This window comes from Cheilinus undulatus, linkage group 21, assembly GCF_018320785.1.
Source record: "Cheilinus undulatus linkage group 21, ASM1832078v1, whole genome shotgun sequence".
Lineage (NCBI taxonomy): Eukaryota > Metazoa > Chordata > Actinopteri > Labriformes > Labridae > Cheilinus > Cheilinus undulatus.
This window is the reverse complement of record NC_054885.1, coordinates 13,059,457-13,079,143: the sequence shown is the minus strand read 5'-3', so window position 1 is coordinate 13,079,143 and position 19,687 is coordinate 13,059,457. Positions and strand designations below refer to the sequence as shown.

General features: G+C 40.0%; 1 protein-coding gene and 1 long non-coding RNA gene across 3 annotated transcripts in view; one reads left to right on the top strand and one right to left on the bottom strand.

Annotated features, from left to right (window-relative positions):
- grapa (GRB2 related adaptor protein a) overlaps positions 1-19,687 on the top strand; it is a 60,890-nt gene that overhangs the window by 30,448 nt on the left and 10,755 nt on the right. For both annotated transcript variants that reach the window (XM_041777886.1, XM_041777887.1), the window contains one exon: positions 11,541-11,709. In XM_041777886.1, the coding sequence (XP_041633820.1) occupies positions 11,541-11,709 (169 nt within the window). The remainder of the gene's footprint in view (positions 1-11,540; positions 11,710-19,687) is intronic.
- LOC121503464 overlaps positions 8,700-19,687 on the bottom strand; it is a 31,809-nt gene continuing 20,821 nt past the window's right edge. Inside the window, exon 5 of the long non-coding RNA XR_005991371.1 lies at positions 8,700-8,909. This is a non-coding gene — a long non-coding RNA (uncharacterized LOC121503464). The remainder of the gene's footprint in view (positions 8,910-19,687) is intronic.

Genomic DNA, 19,687 nt, shown 5'->3' with positions numbered 1-19,687 from the left:
ATCTATACTGCAGGATTTCCTTTTCTTGCAGGCCAAATTTGCAGATATGACTTCAACAAGTTTGTCCTATTTTTGTGGCTGATACATGCGACAATAGTCTTACAACTTTCTGAGTATTAAAGCGGAGGATGGCATAACTTCTTCAGGGTGAAACCATAATCTCATTAATGCTTTTTCTGATTCATAGTGTTTTATATAGATACAAAGTTATTCCTCCACACTAGTTTCAGCCTGAGGCATAAGTTTTCAAGTTTTCTCTTGTTGCATACCTTCCTTCTAAACATAAATATCTCTAGAATGATTAGGAGTATTTTCTTTGAACTTCACATAAATGTCCACTCTGAACTGAGGGTGAACTAGTGAGCATCTGGAGGTCCAATGTCAGTGGGCCTGATGTTCATCCCCTGCTTTTATGCTGGATACATCAAAAGTATTATGAGGGCTTTTCTTCAAACTTTGCACAAATGTCCTGTCTGACTCAACAATGAATTGATAAGATTTGGTAAATCAAAGGTTGAGAGTACTGGGCCTGATGTTACCACTGCTAAAAAGATTTCTACCAATCACTCTGCTACAAAGACCTCCTACCCTTTTTCTTGTCCATCAATTGTAGACCTCATGGAGGCATATACCAGGTGTTAGTTCTAGTTTACTTTCTCATTATTTCTGACTGAAGGACTCATTGGACCATGAATGAACCTATGACTAAATACCCCCTGCTAAACAGAGGGACAGAGTGTAACAACTACAGTGGTATTACACTTCTCTAAGTGCCAGACAAGGTCCTTGGACTGATACTGCAGGATCTGTGACCTTCTGCTTCAACACCAGCAGCCTAAACAGTTGGGCTTTACACATAGGAGGTCTAAGGTAGACCACATCCTGACACTTTGGGTCCTCACTGACTGCTTTTTCAATAGAGGGTTGCTTGCAGCCTATGCTGATTTCTCAAAGGTAGAGATACCCTCTGGAAGGAGTAGAGATACCCTCTGGAAGATTCTGGATCTCAGCTTTTGTCTGCCCTATATTCTAGTACAGAGAACACCATGAAGTGTGCTGGATCCAGCTCTGACTTCTTCCCAGTTGATTCTGGGGTGAGGCAGGGGTGCATCTTCCTCTTACACTCTTCAGTACCTGTATGGACTGGATATTTGGGTGGGTAACAGGAGCATCAAACTTTGGAGTGTCATTTGGCGATGTCCATATAACTGTTCTGGACTTTCCTGATGATGCTAGGATCCTTGTGGAGACTGTAGATGTCCTTGTGGGGGCTCCGAACCTGCTGAGTGAGGGGGCTGAAATTTTGGGACTTCACATCTCTTGGGCCAAAACCACCTTGGATGCTGCCATTGAATCTTTGTCTGTGAATGGTGAAAGGGTGGAAGTTGTAGAGCAGTTCACCTACCTTGGCAGCACAACCAATTGATGTGCTAACTGTGAGGCTAGATCAACCAACTTGACTTGGACTTGTGCATGGGGCAATGGTTTCACTAATTCAGACAGTGTGGCGTTCCCTGTAGCATGGAGATGAAAGCTAGTCTTTTAGCCCTTGGTCCTTTCAGCCTTACGGTCCTTTCAGCCTTACGGTCCTTTCAGCCTTGGTCCTTTCGGCCTAAACGATGGCCATCAGGAGGCCAGAGCAGTACAGGACCAAGGTTGACGTGATGAAGTGCCAAACAGGCATATGCTCCCATACCTGACCTGAAACATCCATTATCATCCTGACTGTATTAGCTCCATCCCACCTTCCCCTAACAAATACATTTAAACATACTCACTGATTTTCTGCCTCCTCATCCATCTGTCATTACAGGCGATGGAGATGCTTGATTGATGCTGCAGGAGGTGCTGAACTTCTCACTCACTCATTTCCTCCCCGTCATGCTTGGTTGACACAAAATCACACACTCGTGGCCACAACGCTCACGAGAAACGACCCATAAGAGCAGTCGAACACACCAACAGATGCACATAATTCTGCATGTGCAGAGTCTGATGTAATCTGTCACTTGCAGCATGCACATGGGCCGACACACATTCTGATAACTCTTTGACACGCACACAGATACTGAGTCAAATTGACAGCTCGAGGTGTCGGTGTGGCTGGGTGAAGTGCTCCAGACATCTGCAGCATTTTGGAAAGTGAGCAGCAGATTAGAGAAGGGGCGGTTGGCAGAATGAGAGACGGAGAGAACAAGGAAGTGAGAATAGATTGATGGAGAAAGTCGAGTGAAAGATGGACGGATGACCTTCACGCTAGTTGAATTGTGCTGGCGCGGAGTAAAAGTTCTAAAAATAACTCCCCCTCCTCATCTACAGTATATCTCTCTCTCTCTCTGCGCTCTATCTCTACATCTATTTCATTTTCTCTCTTTCAGTCTTTTTCACTCTCATTCTCCCATAATCTCTCCCTCCCTCTCTGGTTTCCTTTTACCTTGAAAAAGGAAATAATCTCTCAGTATCGCTTTGGGCCTTAATTACACTGGATCAGGGAGATGAGAGGGCATTCAGAGAGCACGCTTTATGTGTGAGTGTGTGTTAGGACAGATGCTGTATGTGCTGTGCACACTAATGTCTCTGGGTAATAATTAATAAAGATGTTGACATGACATCAACAATGTTAGGACATTATATCTGCTCTCTCTCCATCTCTGAAAGATAGCTTTTGTTCTCATTTACTTCTGGTAATTATTTAAAGAAGGTTGTTTTTATTAAATACATTTGTTTTCCTCTGTGTAGTAATTATAATGATTAAAATCAGTGCCTCCCAAAGTCAAGTCAAATTAAGTCCAAGTTTATTTATAAAGCAAATTTAAAAACAACAGAAGATGACTTAAGTGCTGCACAACAAATAGACAATAAATAAATAAAGATAGGGGAACATATGAAATCACTGTTGGCATAGTTAGGTCTATGTTAGCCCATTGGCAAATTAGCATAACTTAGCAGCTTACAACAGCCAAATAACATCCCCCATTGAAAATACCAACAAAACAAATGATTATCCAGTGCTCTGTCACCTAGACACTAAGGCTAAATGATTTGGAAAATAACCTACTGTAATTGTGATTTTTTTCCCCCCAATATTGTGATCTGAGTAGGGATGGGGATCGCCAATTTTTATCGATACTGATACCCTTATTGATACTGCTTATTGATCCGAGTCCTTATCGATACTTTTCTATAGTTTGGTGGAAAAACAAAATGGAGACGGATATTTACACTTGAGTGGTCTTAGCTGGGTAGTGCTTTAGTTAAAAAGCTATAATTCAGTCTATCAGATCTATTTTACATCCCTTAAATATAAACACATTCTTCATATTCACAACTGTATTTATTAAGGTTTCTCATCCAAAACTGAATTTTCCCATTTTTATATGGCATTTGAACACATCATAACATTTCAACCACAGTCATCTAATTTACTGAGGTTACCTGAACGCATCATATTTTCCGTTTTTAGCTCATAAAGTTTGCTAATTAACTTTTATTCTGCCGATTTCACCGCTGACTTCTACACTGGATTAATATTGTTGACAAACAGGACTGTCTCAAAGTTTTGGAGCACTATTCAGCATTTATCTGAGCAGCTGAGGAAGAAAACTGTCCTGAAGCAGCTGAAGTGAGGGATATGAGAGCCTGTTACTCCCAAGCAGCAACCTCCGGTCCTGAAAAATGAAGCCAATGCGGAAGTGCAAAAAATCGCTATACCATGAGTGTCCACTTGAGGCTGGCTGCAGGAACACCGGAAGTCCTGTCTGGACACATGTTAAACAGCTGGTTTTGACACTAGAAATAAACTGTTTACAGCCTGGGTCAAAACACCAAATGTGTCTCGTTAGCTAGTGTCTTATTGTGCTCCCACCGTACGGGGGGTGAATTTTTTTGTACCACGATCTTTGGATATTATTTAGGATGAAAGCTGATTGGCGCGTCTCATTTGATTGACAGATAGCTCAGCAGGCAGATGCTCCATTTCTGTCAACCAGAATGCTGGCTAGCAGGCTGGCAGGAAGTCGCGCTTAGTGGGCGGGCCGTTAGGTTGATTCAAAGTACGGTTGAGACCACGATTTCAATTTGGAAGCTTCCACGGATTGGCTTCAAGAGCCGTGTGAGTCCGCCTATTGTAAGCAGACTACTGACGTCACACGGGGTTTGTCCAATTCTTTCTACAGTCTATGGTTACTCCCAGCGCAGGCAGAGATGAGTGCATGCCTCTCACAGGCGGCGTCTTTTTTCCTCAAGCTGACAGTTGAAGGTACATTTTGGTCTAATGTGATGCACAATACCTCTAGTTTATGCTCCCCTTGAAAGAACTGGTGAATGTTTTTACAACAGTTATATCTTAAATTGATGTTACGTCACAGAGCCTGGGAGATTCGATAGCAGTATCGATAAGCTAAAATGTTATTGATTTCAGGTATTAGAAAAACAGAACTGGGCCCTTATGGACCCGGGTTTTGATCCCCATCCCTAGATCTGAGAAGCAATTATTCCTTAAGTTTCTCATCTTATGTAATTTCCAACAAACACAAACAATAAATTATTCTATATTACAACCAATACAATATAAGATTAAACAAGGACTGAACAATTTTGAATAAAATATCTAATTGTGATGATTTTGAGTCATATTACAAATCAGACATGAATTGTTGTATTGAAGGGAGTGATAATTTTTATGTCATTCTCATACTTAATAAGAAAAAAGTAAAACAATGAAGTAGGATTTTTTAGACTATTCTTTAAAAAATGGCACTTGAATGATTGCATATAACATCTCTGCTGGTGCAAAAAGTTTTAAACTGTTATTATAACACAGATTTCAGGTTAAAGAAATATTGCACCGTCTGCAGTTTGAAAATCGCAAAGGCCATATTGAGATTTAATCTAGTTTTCGATTAATTGCCCAGCCCTGCTAGACACCACGTTAAAACTCCGCATTACAACTGAAAATTGAGTTTTACCTTCAATTGTTCCATTTAAGTCCTCATAAACTGATGATCTCAATTGTAACCTCTGCTAGAACAGTAAATCCAACCATCATGGTTTATTTGGATACATCCCAAACAAAAACAAAGATGCGTTCACTGAGGATAGTTCAGTACAGTCCTCTAATATGGCTGCTCCCACATTGCTGCTGCTGATTAGCCAGGATGCCCCAAGCATGAGCACCCTGCAATGGAGCAGTGAGACAGTGCTCTCGCCATCGGCCCCAAGTGGTCAGTGCCGTTCTGCATGGTATGATTCTGTGTTTATTACAGTTCCACTTCATCTGAGAATTTGTCATAGGTCGAGTTATCCACTCATCGAAGCACACTGGAACTCTCTTCTAGGCCCTCAGCTGTGGGATCGGTGTTTATGCTGCTCAGCTGCAGTTCCCTTTGTTCTGGCTTCCTTATTACTAACAGCGATTACAAATTCAATGACCTTCCATACCACTGATTTTGATTATATTACTTTGAGTTTATATTAAAAGATTCTTGCAAAATATATTCTTGGTAAAAAAATATATAATGTATAGTTTCTCGCTCTTTACTTATTTGGTAATTGGCATGTTTTTCAGCTCAACATTTTGGAAGTTAATATTTTTATCTGCCAGACATCTGCCAGTAAAACCAGCCTAAGACCAGTAAAGAAGTGAGCCAGCAGTCGAGTATGTCCGTCATGTGCTTTGTTAAGTCAGTTCGTGTTAATAAAGTCAAAAGATAGTCACTGCTGCCTGATAATTACACAATTACAGAAAAACCAGCCAACTAGAAGGCTATAGTAGATAACATTTCCTCCACCATATATTGCCACAGGCCTGTTTATCTCAGCTTTTATGGTTACTTGTTTCTGAAAATCAAGTTTAGTTGCTTGGTAGGTGTCAGCATCATGCAGTCATCTTCAGCCTCACTCAGGCTCTGGGGGTCTCTAGCTTCTAGCTTTGTGTTAATATGCTGTCTTTGCAGGTGTTTTAAAATATTTGATGCAGAGTTCCCCATTAGTCTCAGGCCAGGGCACAGTTTACACTTTGATTTTTACACATCATTGTCCTACTTTGGACTTCCACCGTTTTTTCCTGTTTTTGATTTAAGTTGTAGACATTCATTTTAGGATCTACTGGCACCCTGAACAGGGCCAGTGTGGTGCCACTAATACAGGACTGCATGAAGAACAGAGAAGAAGAAGAGTGTCTGAACAGGGGCTGCATTAATATTTTAAAATAGCCTTGTTAGCTGAAATTAAGTTGTTTCTAGCGTGCTGTGTGCCTCAGGCTTACATTTGCTACAGCAGGCAGATGCTAACTAGCTGGTGCAGGGAATTGCTATTTCCATAGTAGCATTTGATGAATCTGCTTTACCATGAGGTATTAAACTATAGCTCATGCAGTACTTGTGTCTGCTTATCTCTGCAGGTTTAGTGCTTTGTAAGTTAAGGTAAATGTCAGGTCTGAATAAATGAATGTGAATGAGATTGTTTGTGGTTATTATAAAGCTTTGTGTGCACCTTTTGCACAGGATTGAAAGAGATGCATATTAGACAGTGAGGCCGGGTCCTTGTTTATATTTGCCTGTAATATTTTTCAGTGTGTTGCAGCTGAGATAGCAATGTAGTTTCTAGGCGACTTTCATTTTACCAGCTTCTTGTACTCCTGAAGCTTGTATTTAATATGGTCTCAAAGTTTGAGTGTTTTGTCTGTGTGTGTGTGGTTTTTTTTTTGCACTACCACTTCAAATGAGGAGCACAGTTTTGCTCCAGAGAACAAACTGAGTGTGAAGATGTGCTGTTATGGTTTAAGTGTTGCTGTATAAATATTTGAAGGGATTCTGGTCAGCTGTACAAAGACACAGCAGGAGTATTTTTGGTTTGGATTGTTCTGACTGCCACAGCTGGAGGCGCCTCTGCAGATAGAAGTCATAGAAGTGATCTCCAAAACTTGAGATGTCTTATTTCACACCAGTTTCCCTCAAGTCTCAAACCATGCTCTAGGAATAGGATGATAAGAATCAAACTTTATCTACATGTCATCCCTATAAGTAATATTTGCTTGCTGCACTGACAGATACTTTCACTTATTACAAGCAATCCAGACCTCAGTTTTTGCGTTTAATATGCTGAAATTGAATATGAGTCGACAAATTGATGTTGCTTTTATTAAACAACATGAAATTCAGCTCTACCCGTCAGTTGCTGACTTCTTGATTTCAACTGAGGGGTATTCTCAGTAGACACTGCACTCGAAAAGGTGCATATACAAAATAGAAGCTTCACACAAAGTATTCTGGGACTGCTTGCAGTAATAACAAGTAAACCATTTTTTACACCTTTGGCCAATCACAGCACTGAGTCTTTGGATAGGTCTAAATCAGGCTTGCACATCTAGACACTGCAATTCTACTCCATTCTTCTTTGCAGAACTTCTCAAGCTCTGTCAGGTAGATAGAAGCCTTTATTGACATTGCATAAATACAACAAAATTGCACATGCCCCTTCCAGCAAAAAACTACAATGGACACTCGAACTACACACTCAGAAATACGCTGAAATCACGGCAAAGTCCATGAGAATAAAAGTGTATCAGTATAAAGTGCATGAGTACAGAATATAAAATTAGGTTGCACAGGGATCAGGCGTGTCCAGCCACAAATTATTGGCTGCCAAGAAGCATCCCCACAGCATGATGCTGCTACCTCCATGCTTCACAGTGGCAATGGCGGGTTTGTGGTGTTGTGCAGTGTTTGGTGTCTGCCAAACAGGCCAACAGACACCATTTTTGTCTCATCAGACCAAAGAGCTTTCTTCCACTTGACCATAGACTCTCCCACATACCTTTTGGTGAACTCCAGTCAAAATTTAATGAGTTTTCTTCAATTGTGCCTTTCTCTTTGCCACTCTCCCATAAAGCTTTGACTGGTGAAGAGCCTGGGCAACAGTTGTTGTAACCCATCTCTCAGCCGCTGAAGCTTGTAACTCCTTCAGAGTAGTCATAGGTGTCTTGGTGGCCTCTCTCTCTAGTCTCGTTCTCGCACGTTCACTCAGACTTATGTGACTTATTCCTTCCATTTCTTAATAATGGATTTAACCGAACAGGGATGTTCACTGTCTTGGATTTTTTTAGTATCCATCTCCTGACATATACTTTTCAAAAGCTTTTCTTTAAGTTGCTTGGGGTGTTCTGTTGTCTTCATGGTGTAATGGTAGCCAGGAATACTGATTTACAAATGACTTTTACTACTAAAAGTGTCTTAATCTTTTCTACTGATAATGTGGTCGTAACCTTTTTATATCTTCTCTTTGAGAGGCAAATTACTTTTCAGAGAATCTGTTTTTTTCAGTATACTCTTTGTCAACAACAATATTTACCGGTCAGTGCTATTGGCTGTGCTGAAGATGCTTGTTGCTTCTCAAACAACTGCACCATAGGCTGCTGTTCCTCTCCCCCTCCAGTAGGGAGTAGCAGACGGCATCTGACAACTGGGAAGATGCTGGAGCTGATCACTGTCAGACAATCACTTTTATATGCATATGAGTGTTAGACGGGGAAAGTAAAGGGTTGAATCAAAAGAAACAATGTGGAGCAGATTAAAAAAAAAAGGTGATGCAATTGGGAGAAGTTACTTAGAAGTTTGATCAATCCAGCAGATAACAGAACCATTAATATTGAGATCTTCAAAGGCCAGAACAGTGATTATCTTAAAAATTAAGTCAAAAACTCGAAATCGCACTTATTTAATATTTCATCGTAAAGCATGCTGTTTTTTTACACTTCAGTTTCATCATATTTGGGAGCACATTCAGGGTGAGAAAGGAGAAACGAGGACACACGGGGTGAAACAGCAGAGAAACAAGGGCAGGGTGGAGGTGTAGCTGAATGCCATGCTGTCATCAGGGAGTCAGCCCGGCTTGTTCAGAGAGCCGTGTGTCTGAAAGGAAGAAAAAAAACACTGTGGCTCAAACAAGCTGATGCTCATTTACTTTCAGAGTTTGGAGAAGTGCCAGTCTGAGGAGAATAAAGGAGGAGTTTGGTGCTATAAGTCATTGAAATAAGCTGAAAAAACACTGACTTGTGTGTGTTAAAAAGCATGGAGGTGCTGCATTGACTTTCCTGCATTTTACATGCAGTTATATAACACTACAATCACGGCGAGATGTCCAGATTTCTAAAGATAAAGCTGGCAAGTTTCTTAGCAACAAGCACAGAGCTGGACAAGAAGAGCAGGTATGATTGCCAATAAATTCTGGCCAAAACTCGTTTAATCATCACAACAAGGCACACTCTCCAACACTGGGGCTATTTTCGTTTGTGCCATTGGCCATATTTAATATTTCCAAGCTACTCTTGGTTATTTTTGTGCTTCTGTCAGCCTTGTTTTCATCAAAATGTGTGACTAAAAGTGTCACAGATAGCAAAAAGTTGTGTAACAATAATGAATCACACTGTGGAGATGCTAACATTAACGAGTTAAACTCTGTTTTGTTTTAACATGTACATTCACCCACACTCATAAAAACAGACAATACAAATGTCACTGAGAGGATCTTAGGCTTCCTAACAAACAGCTACATCTTATTTACAAACCAAAACATGAGTTATAAAAGATGAATTTTTCAGAATAGGTTGAAAACATGTTGGACATTTTAAGAAAATCCCCTAAGATATTTTTGAGATTTTATTCTTACAGGCAAGGAATAAACATAAAACCCAGATACCTTGACCTTTGACATATTCGAATAAATTCAATCTTGAGTCAGAGTGGACATTTATGCAAAGTTTGAAGTAAATCCTTTCGTGTTATTGAGAAATTACATCCACAATCAAGGAATTCTGAGGCCCAATGACCTTGACCTTTGACCAACATAATCTAAAAAAAAAAACTCTTGAGGGGTATGAAAATGTCTCTCAAGATTTCACAGGGGAAAAAAACAGGTGCTGAACATAAGGACTAATTACCTTGACCTTTAACCTTTGTTTTCTAATGTCAAAAGATCATCCCTGTGCTAACAATGAGCTAGCATACAGATGGTTTCACCAGCATGGTTAAGTAAAAAGGCTTTGTGGGTCAAATAGATCCATCAGTGCTAATTTCAACGTAGTCAACCGTATAGCGTTAGTTGAGGCAGGCCCCGGAGTCACAATTGAGATCAGCTGATCTCACACGATCTCAGTTGACGGCCTGCTCTTTTGCAAGCACGCTATTGGTTAATCGCTCTCATGCTCCCTTAGTGCGCTTTCACATTAGGCCCGCTAGTTTCACAGGAACGCAATTCCTCCCCCGCTGGCTTGCTTTCATACGAGCAACATCAAACTGTGCTCAGGCCCACTTGCGTATTTACTTGGTTTGAAACAGCAGGTGGCGGTATCCACGTAGCTGGTTTACAACCTCGCCCAGGAGGAGAAAGAAGAAGAAGCTACCACTCGGGTCATGACCTGAGCGAAGATTTTTTTTTTTTCTTTTTTGACCTGGAAAAAAGTCCATCCTGCAGCCATGGATGATTTAAAATCACTTTTTAGGATGCCAGCAACTTTGCTTTTCATATCTGCACATCTACATGCAGCTCAGAGGATTAAATGGGAAGATACAGCAGTTATTGAGGTGACAGGAGACTTTCATTGCCTTTGCCCCTCACTGACTCCAACTTGTGTTCATCTGTAAAGTGAGTCATAACAGGCCATTTATTGACTGGATTCTGATTTTTTCCGCACTTTCTTTAGGAAAAATGTGAACAAACTGCTGCGCTGTGGAAAGAAGTTTAGCTTTTACGATGACTTAACAGGTGATACGGCGCTCTGTCCCATATCCGGGCACGGTTGCATTCACATCTCATCCGAACCGAGCCAGAGTCCGCTTGAATCGCGCCACCACCTCCCCAAGTGGGCCCTGGGCCTGTGCCCAGATGCGGTTCGTTTGCATCCACACTACCAAAACGAACTGGACTTTGAGAATGAACCAATAATAAACTTTTCATTTTAATTTTTTCACCCAAAAAGCGGCCCATACAGTATCATTTTCACATCTTTTTACTCCAATCCCTATCAATAATATTGACTTATATTTCATATAAATACAATTTTCTTTTCATAAATCATAGATTTTTTTCAGCTTTCTTATCTGCTTTTAAGTTTCTTCTCATCCCCAGTGTTTGGCCTTTTCATGATGGCCTTTGTTTAAAAATAAAAGTCCTATAAATGTTGAAATAAATTGTGGTGACTCTTTAAGGAGACAAATGAACCTAACGACACTGACTGCATGCCAGCTCCAACAGCTGACAGCTGTTGAGTTAAAGGGGCGGCTCAGAGGACTAAAGGCCAAGACTGTTGGTCTCAACCCAAAGCTGCTCCACAAAAAGGCAATTTGTGATGTGAAGACACAAAGTCTGTATGACAGGACTCATGAAGGACCTAATTATGTCATTCTGTCTGTCTCAGTGTTGCATAAGCTTTTGGTATATATTCGCAGCCTTATATCACATCTAAAGAAATAAATAGATAGTCTTTCCCAAAATGAAAAAAGTTTTTTAATGGTCTTCCTCTTTTTTTTTTTTTTTTTTTGCAGTTACGGGGACCACGTTCAGCATTTTAAGGTGCTGCAGGATCGCTGCGGTCAGTACTACGTGTGGGACGAACGCTTCTCCTCTCTGAACGAGCTTGTGGAGTTTTACCACAGCAGCAGCATCGCCAAGGAGAGAACCGTCTTTCTGAGGGACCCAGAGCACTTCGCCAGGGTGAGGATACCCCTTATTTATTAATGTCTCTCCTTATTTCTTGTATGCATTCTGTGTGCCCCGCCTTACTTAACTAAACCATGAACTTTTGTTATTAAAACTTGAGAAATATTCTTGTATGGTATATTTAGAACAGTTAAAAATGACGCAGTTAATTTGGAATTAATCACAAGTTGACTATGAAAGTCGTGAGATTAATCGAGATTAAAAATTTTAACTTCTTGACACCCTAATATATGTATGTATCTATGTGCATATAAAAATATACAGCTAGGGTTTGAGTGCAGCAAATCCAGCGCTCTTTTGTGCTCCTTCTCCACATTCCTGTTACAAAAGTGAAGCAGGGGGTGTGTCAGCCTACATTTAGCTTGTCATGTTTTCATTGCCTGATTTATACGTCTGCATTTAAGCCGACACCACTGTATCCAACACCACAGGTCTATGTCATCCTGAACCATATACAGAGACTTAAAGACACAGCCAGCATGCACCTGCTCAAAACTAGCTTAAATTTCTAAATGCATATTGTGAGCACTCTAGTGCAGGATAAATGGCTGCAGATGATGATAAAACATGTCAAATCTACCTGCCAACATCTAAAAAATATCAGCAAGCTCTTCCTCATTCATGTCTCTTAGTGGCTGAACAAGTGAAAAAATACACTTCAACTTTTTCAGCAGCGGTACTTTCCACCTCCTCCGATGTCACCACTCTTTTTCCTCTCAGCAGTATAAAGCCATATAACCGCAGTATAATATACATCTGATCAATATTTATCAGCTCCAATAGCAACAACATATGCTTTGTTTCAGGTGCCATGGTTTCCTTTACACAAAAAAAAGCAGGAGATGTGGTACCAGGACAGGAAAATGGCATAAAATTTGTACTGTGGAGTAGCATTTAAGAGGAGGACTGCAGAGTGACATGGATACACCAAAATATGTAGTGCTCACAATGGCCACCTTTTTTCAACTGGGCCTTAGGACCCATTATGGGTTCTTCAACCCCCCAGATAAGAGGAAGTCTGACCCAATGTACGTTTGGAAAGACGACTTTAGTTTTATGGTCATTTTTCCACTTGCATTAAGCTCACAAATTTTATTCATATGTAAGTATTCTACAAGTTAAGCGCAATGTAATTTTATATTTCTGCTGGGTTTTCCCTTGTGTACTTATATTATTGCATTCATGTGATAAAGCAGTTCCAAGTATGAATGCTGTATTATCTCAAACACAGCAGCAAACTGGTGTGGAGAAGTAATCCTGAAATAAGCATCCCTTCGTGACAAATAGCAAATGTGTTATGGATTAAAAAATCAATCTTGAATTGAGCCATGAGCTGAAGATTGAAATTGACACAGACTTTGAGACATAATCTCCTTTCTTGGAGATCTAGAATGGGCATAAACGGTCCAACGGGAAGACTGAAAAATTGTTCATAACCTTCTGAGAAAATGGGCTTTAACTTTTAAAAACATTAATGTTCTCCAGTTTCAATTAACACTTTTGTCTCTGTGTTTTTCTGTGTGACTTTGCAAGAACTTACCAAAACCCAAAGCATTGTCAAAATGGTTTAAGCAGCACATCTGTTCTTATTGTCATCAGTCATTTTGCATCTCTGTTGTCTTCTTGTTACGCCGTGCCAGAATAAGTACAGTATCAGATTAGATTTTACTGGAAGCAGTGATTTTTCATAGAGTAATCAGCCATCCAGGTGTTCATATTTCATTCCTCTGTGACTTGGAGGTACAACCATTGTTTGTTAATGGAGCTGACTGCTTTGAGAACATTCCATATGTTGGCGAAAATGTCGGCGCTGTGACTGCAGCGACTGTTTGACGTTGAGGTGCGGCTTGTAATGAAAGATCAGAGGACCGCTGCTGGTTTGGAGCTGAACCAAATCAGTCATCTCAGGCAGGGAGCCAGAGGGAGGGCGCACCGCAGAGGCAGGGAAAACTGATTTAAAATGCAATTATTTACATCAGTCATGATTAGGTTTTATATGTCAAGCTTGAACAGAACATTTCTGTTTGTTGTAACAAGTCCATTTTTCTCAATCACCTAATACGCCTGATTGAATTTCCTGTTTTGATGGTTAAATCAGCATCTTAAAGCACAATTGAGTTAAGAAGTTATCTTTTAAAAACAAGGCAGGTAAAGGATAATGTTATGGCAGGACAGCTTTTGTCAGTTGGTGTTTCTCAACTTTCAGCGTCTTCTCAGAAACTTCAACCCAACTTAGTCATGAATAAAAGGTTATTCCCATGATGGTGTCACCAAGGGAGAAGCTGCTGTTCTTGCTTTTGTGGAGCCATTATGCCAGCAGGATCACATAGCATGTTAACTATTCCTGGGAGTGGCAGGCAAGCTGAGCCTGCAGGCGAAAGCGGTCGTCCACGGAGCGATATGATCTACAGTCATCCTGACATGACAGCATGTTCACATCAATACTGTTAACACCAGGAGAGTGCATATAGCCACCACATCATAGTTATATCTACAGCCTAGCACCTTACAGTAAATACCACCAGTCTAATGGGAGCTAACACGCATCAATCATTGAGAGCACTTGAAGTGAAAGTAAGATGAGAAAATCTGCAACATGGAGAGCATGTTTTATATGCCATATTCAAGTGATAAGAAAGCCATTGTTTGGGATACTGAGAACATCTCTTTTAACATTAAAACCCTCCATGGCACCTTCCAACATCATTATGTCTCAGAATCTGAGGGAACTTTTAATCTCTGAACCCATCTGCAAACATAACCTATTGCCCGATAACAGAATACACCCCTGGGAACGGATGCCAATTCCTTGGTAATTCTGGTGAAGACATTGATAAGCATCCAAAGTCTTCATGGAAAGTTTTCCTTTCTGCAACGTTAATTACTTGGTCCATTACACTCCTTAGGATAAAACCTACTCATCTGTTTCTCGTGAGTCTAATTTCGGCAGTGAGTAAGTGAAACGGAGGCGCCAAAAGGATCTGACTTCAGACTTCTTGGTGGGGTGTTCAGCTGTAGACCTCTACAATGGGGTGACCTCGACTGTGGGGCTAGAAGTCATGCACATTACCCAAGCAGGAACCAGAATGACAAACTGAACGATGTAAATTTTCCACTCTGATATTACGTACTGACCTGGAATGAACTGCTTCATCTGACATCACCTTAAACGTCTTCCACAAAATCTGTGTCAATCAATATTTGTATTATTATTACTGTTTGTATAGCACCAATTCATACCTTTGGTTTTCTCAAGACACTTTACAAAGAGGGTGGTCTAGACAGATCTCACTGATAAATTATTATTTTAAAGACCCAACATTAATCACCATGAGCTTAGCACTAGCAACATTTAGCATCGTTACAGAAGAAAGGAAAACCTTCCCTTTAACAGGCAGGAACCTCAAGCAGAACCAGACTCATGTTGACATCTTCTGCCGAAGGCATGCTGACGTTTGAAAGGAGTAGTGAGGTAGACGGTGGGGGAGAAGCAGAGAGAGGGAAAAGAGAAACAACAAAACAACTAATGGTAGAAAGATTTATGGCTGTTGTGGCCATAAACTTATCTTCCATTTTGTAGGATATTGCTATAATGTCACGTTACGCCCAGTTCTCTAAGTAATGAAACTGCTGACCTTGCTATGAATCCCTTACATCCCACTTCTACCAGATGAACCCTAACTTTCAATCCTGGCTGTTTTACTTCTACTCCACAATCTGCATATGTAGGCCTTTTCCTTTCATACTCCGGGGGAACTAACCGTAGAGATTGACACTGATAATGCAAGTATGCTATAGCTTTTATACTAACTAGCTATATCAAACCCACCAGGGCATTGGCACTCAAGATCCTCATTGTATGCTATACTTAGTTGTCTAAAGATACAGCATTGAGGAAAAACCCTAGTTCTCACCACAGATATAAAATGACTCATTAATCTCTGGTTTGAGGCCTGCAGTAGTTTCTCTCCAGCTTATTTCCACTTTATCGCCGTACAAAAGATGATGACAAAAGGATTGCAAAGGTGCATTCTTGCTCTCCTCGAATCCCACTCGTTATTTATTTTTCCGTTTTCTGTTAAAAAATAATCTCCAATGAATGTAGGCAGCAGTTTGTTATCCCTGCAAGATCACCAGTTTCTGCACAAATCTGGTCTGTGAAAAATCACTTTGTGAACTACTGACGCTTTGTCTTTAGATAGCAGTCTTTTAAAAGTTTTCTTGATTATTGAAAAGGTGCAAGTGCTAAAAAAAAGTTTTAAAGGCAAAGGGTTGGTAGGCTCTGCGTCATACATTTTTAACATTTTATACATTCCCACTAGCAAGCTGTAACAACATCAGTTAAATGAATTCCCTGCAATTCTTTCGACCAATGAATTTTTTAAATTTCCCCACTAATGATGGAGGGGAATTCTATATTTGCTCTCATGTTATTCTCGGAAGTGTATTGCACTTAGATCATTTTCTAGCCCCAGGTGTACTTCAACCACAATTAACAGGATGTGACATGTCACATTAAGGTCACATTACTCATCAGAGACACATCATCATCCATGTTTCGACATGTGAATCACCTTTATGCTTCAACCGTCCCCTTATTTACCTGTTGGATTTCATTTGGATCATGTCATGACTAGAATAATGCAAAACCGAAGATCTATCCAGTTTAAGACTTGGAGAAAAGGCAGAAAAATAAAACATTTTGAAAGCAGAGCTGCACATGGATACAATATGAATTACACTAGATTTTAAATCTACCAAGAATTACACAGGTGTCGACTGTATAAAACATGGGCATTGTCTCTGTGGTGTCACCCATTTGTTTCTGAAGAGCTCAAAGATGGTGGGTGCCATATTGGAAGGGCTATCTTGTCTAAGTTTCAATCTGTTGGGTTACAGGCAAAAAGTTAGAACTGTGACAGACCTTATACCTCTAGAAAAACCGCTGCTCAGTGTGTCAATCAAAAAAATATCCTAACGTAGTGCAAAATGTCAACATTGTATCATATAATGAAGCAAGTGCTTTACAACTGTACTGTACATATCTTTATTTTTGTTGAAAAATTGGACTTTTATTACATGGGGTTTAATGGGGATTGGCTCAGTTTTGGAGCTACCCTCAAGTGGACTGTTGAGGAACTGCAGCTATTTTCATATCTGCTCTTGCTTCATTTTTTGTGTGTCGATATTGTCTTGTCAAACTGTGTGGCATTTAACTATCAGGAGATATATAGATGGTTATGACACAGACTAAAAATACAACTCGGGCCTCTTTATGGCCCACAAGAGCAAGCCAGGCAATAGGAATTAAACAAATTCTAATTATGCAAAAACCTGACGGATCAGCAAATTGTGGAGACATAACAATATATATAGAAGCCTCTTTTATCTAAATTAAGTGGACAGCAGTCCAGAGCAATCCTTGCTCCTGCAAATATGATTTTTTCCAACAAGATTTTTAACGCCCTGGTTCTTTTTGTGTAAACCAATCCTTAGTTTATCATTGACTCACTACACTGCATGCAAGACAATAAAAACATAACTAACTAGAACTTCTGCCTGGCAGTTACATGACTCAGCGAGGAATAAAAATGTTGGACTGTTTGATTAAAGTTTGATAAAATCCCTTGAAGCTTTTTTGAGATTTGCTCACAAGAATAGCCAGGATGGTCAGATGGAAAGATGTATGGGCACGTAACCCACAAACATAATGCTTCTGGTCTTTGCTGTTGCTTGCATATAAGACATGGCATCAAGCCTTCATAGTAGTCTATATATGATTCAATCAGTGTGTACTTTGTGTGGTTTTGTTTGAGGTTTAGCAACTATGAGTCATTGGTGTTAAAAGAACTAAAATAAGAGAGAAAGTGACACAATTTACACATACATATTCTTTCCTTTGACTCTATCAAGAAGAGGGTTTTTTTCTTCTTCTGATGAATACTAATAGGTGAAAATGTGTTAAGCACAGAATACTGTCTAAAGCGTTTTTTCTTTGAAGATTATTGACATTTATTGATCTTTATGACGTGAGTCTTACCTCTATATACCCACTCCTTTAGATTACCCCTCACTTTCTACATTGCTGATTTATGATGGATTCAAGTTGCGTTCAAGTCAGAGAGATTTATTCATTTTTTCCAACTTTCATTTCTAAAACTTGCTGTAAAACAGAGATGATTCATCTCACGATCTTCATTTATTCAGAGACCGTTTGACTGCTGCAGTGTTTTTTCGCCTTGTTAAGCAGAAGACTTTCGGATGAAGATGACAGCTTTTGGGCCTAAATATAGGTTTTTTTGTTTCACAAAGCATCTCCTAACAAATTCAGTTTCGTGCTTGTTGAAAATCACTTGGGATGTTGCAGCGTGTATTCGACATCTGAGCCAGTGCAGCAGGAGCAGGTGTAAGTGAGGAATTTAGCTTCAGGGTGTTCTGATGGTAGTTAAACTGGAGATGACGACAGGCGTCCCAAAGGAGAATGAAGAATGGTATGGCCTAAATACTGACAATCTAAATTTTACCTTATATTTGAAACAAAAGCAGGTCTCTTTGAGCTTATAATATGAATCTCATATACTGGTCTATCCTCTATTCTTGACAGAGGAGCTGTTGCCATGTGCTCTGCTTAATAGTGGCCTAATCACAGTAATTATGTTGTAATGACCTCATTAAAATAAAGCCATGACTGTCACTCTGTCCAATCATCCTCTCTGCTTTTGTCATGACATCCATTAGTCAACTACAGCTTACATACAACCTTTAAAATTTAGGTCAATACAGATGTTTGATTTGAAGTCTAAATTTTGCACTGAAATGCCCACATTTGTACACTCAGTCCATCCATCCAATATCTACACTGTCAATCCCATTCAAAGAGGGCAGGAGCCAATCCCAGCTGTCACACAGTGAGAGCCGGGGTACACCCCAGACTGGTCACCAGTCAGTCACAAGGCTGAGGTGGCATGTCACACCTATGAGTAATTAAGAGTCACCTAATTAACCTAACGAGCAAGTTTTTGGTCAATGGGAGGAAGGCGGAGTACCCGGAGAGATCCCGTGCATGCACAGGGAGAACATGCAAGCTCAGAACAAAAAGCCCTCTTTGAGATAGGGGCGTTCCTGCTGTAGCACTTACTTTATGTACAGTCTGTTGAAGTTTTTCCCTTCTTTATTGTTTTTTTTTTTTTTTTTTTTTTTTTTTTTTTTTTGTTGCTACTATCTCCACATTAATTTTTTAAAGATATATTGGGGGCTTTTGGGGCCTTTATTTGATAGTGGAGTACAGTGGATAGAGTCAGAAACAGGAACGAGAGTGGGGAAAAGGGGCACAGGCTGGATTCGAACCTGGCGCCATTAACCACTAGGCCATCTGCACCCCATCTCCACATTTTTAAAGCATCTTGCTGTCATTAACTCTAAGATTTTTATTTTCTTCCTCTTGAACTAGCCGTTGCACCATTCAGATGACTATGGCTACCCATGCCTTTGAATTCCTTATGGGAGCTTTTCTAGTGAGCCTGGAACTTGGGTGACTATTCAGGGACTTTAAAGATTAAATCCACACCAGCAAATCTAATTTTAAATGTCTTTTTATTCATTTTTTAATCCATTTTTGATCATTTCTGCTGCTAGTAGCTAATGCTAAACGCCACATTGTTTTCCCATAATGCTTTGTCAATGAGCATCAGGCTGTTCTCATTATGCTGTCAAAATACACAAGTCTAACTGGGCATATAATGCTAGAGACGGCCTGAATAAGTCAGAATAGAGAGAGAGACAGAGAGCCCGTGATGTCACCCTCTGTGTCACTGCAGACAGGAACTGCTTTGAATAATGGCACAAATAGAGTCAATACAAAGAAGTGCATGACTTTTTTTGTGAATATGTCAATATTTTGCAGATTTTTGTAACAGAGTGTTTATTTTATCACTCTTTAGTCCCCAGGAGATGAGAGAAAAAGTCTATTTTT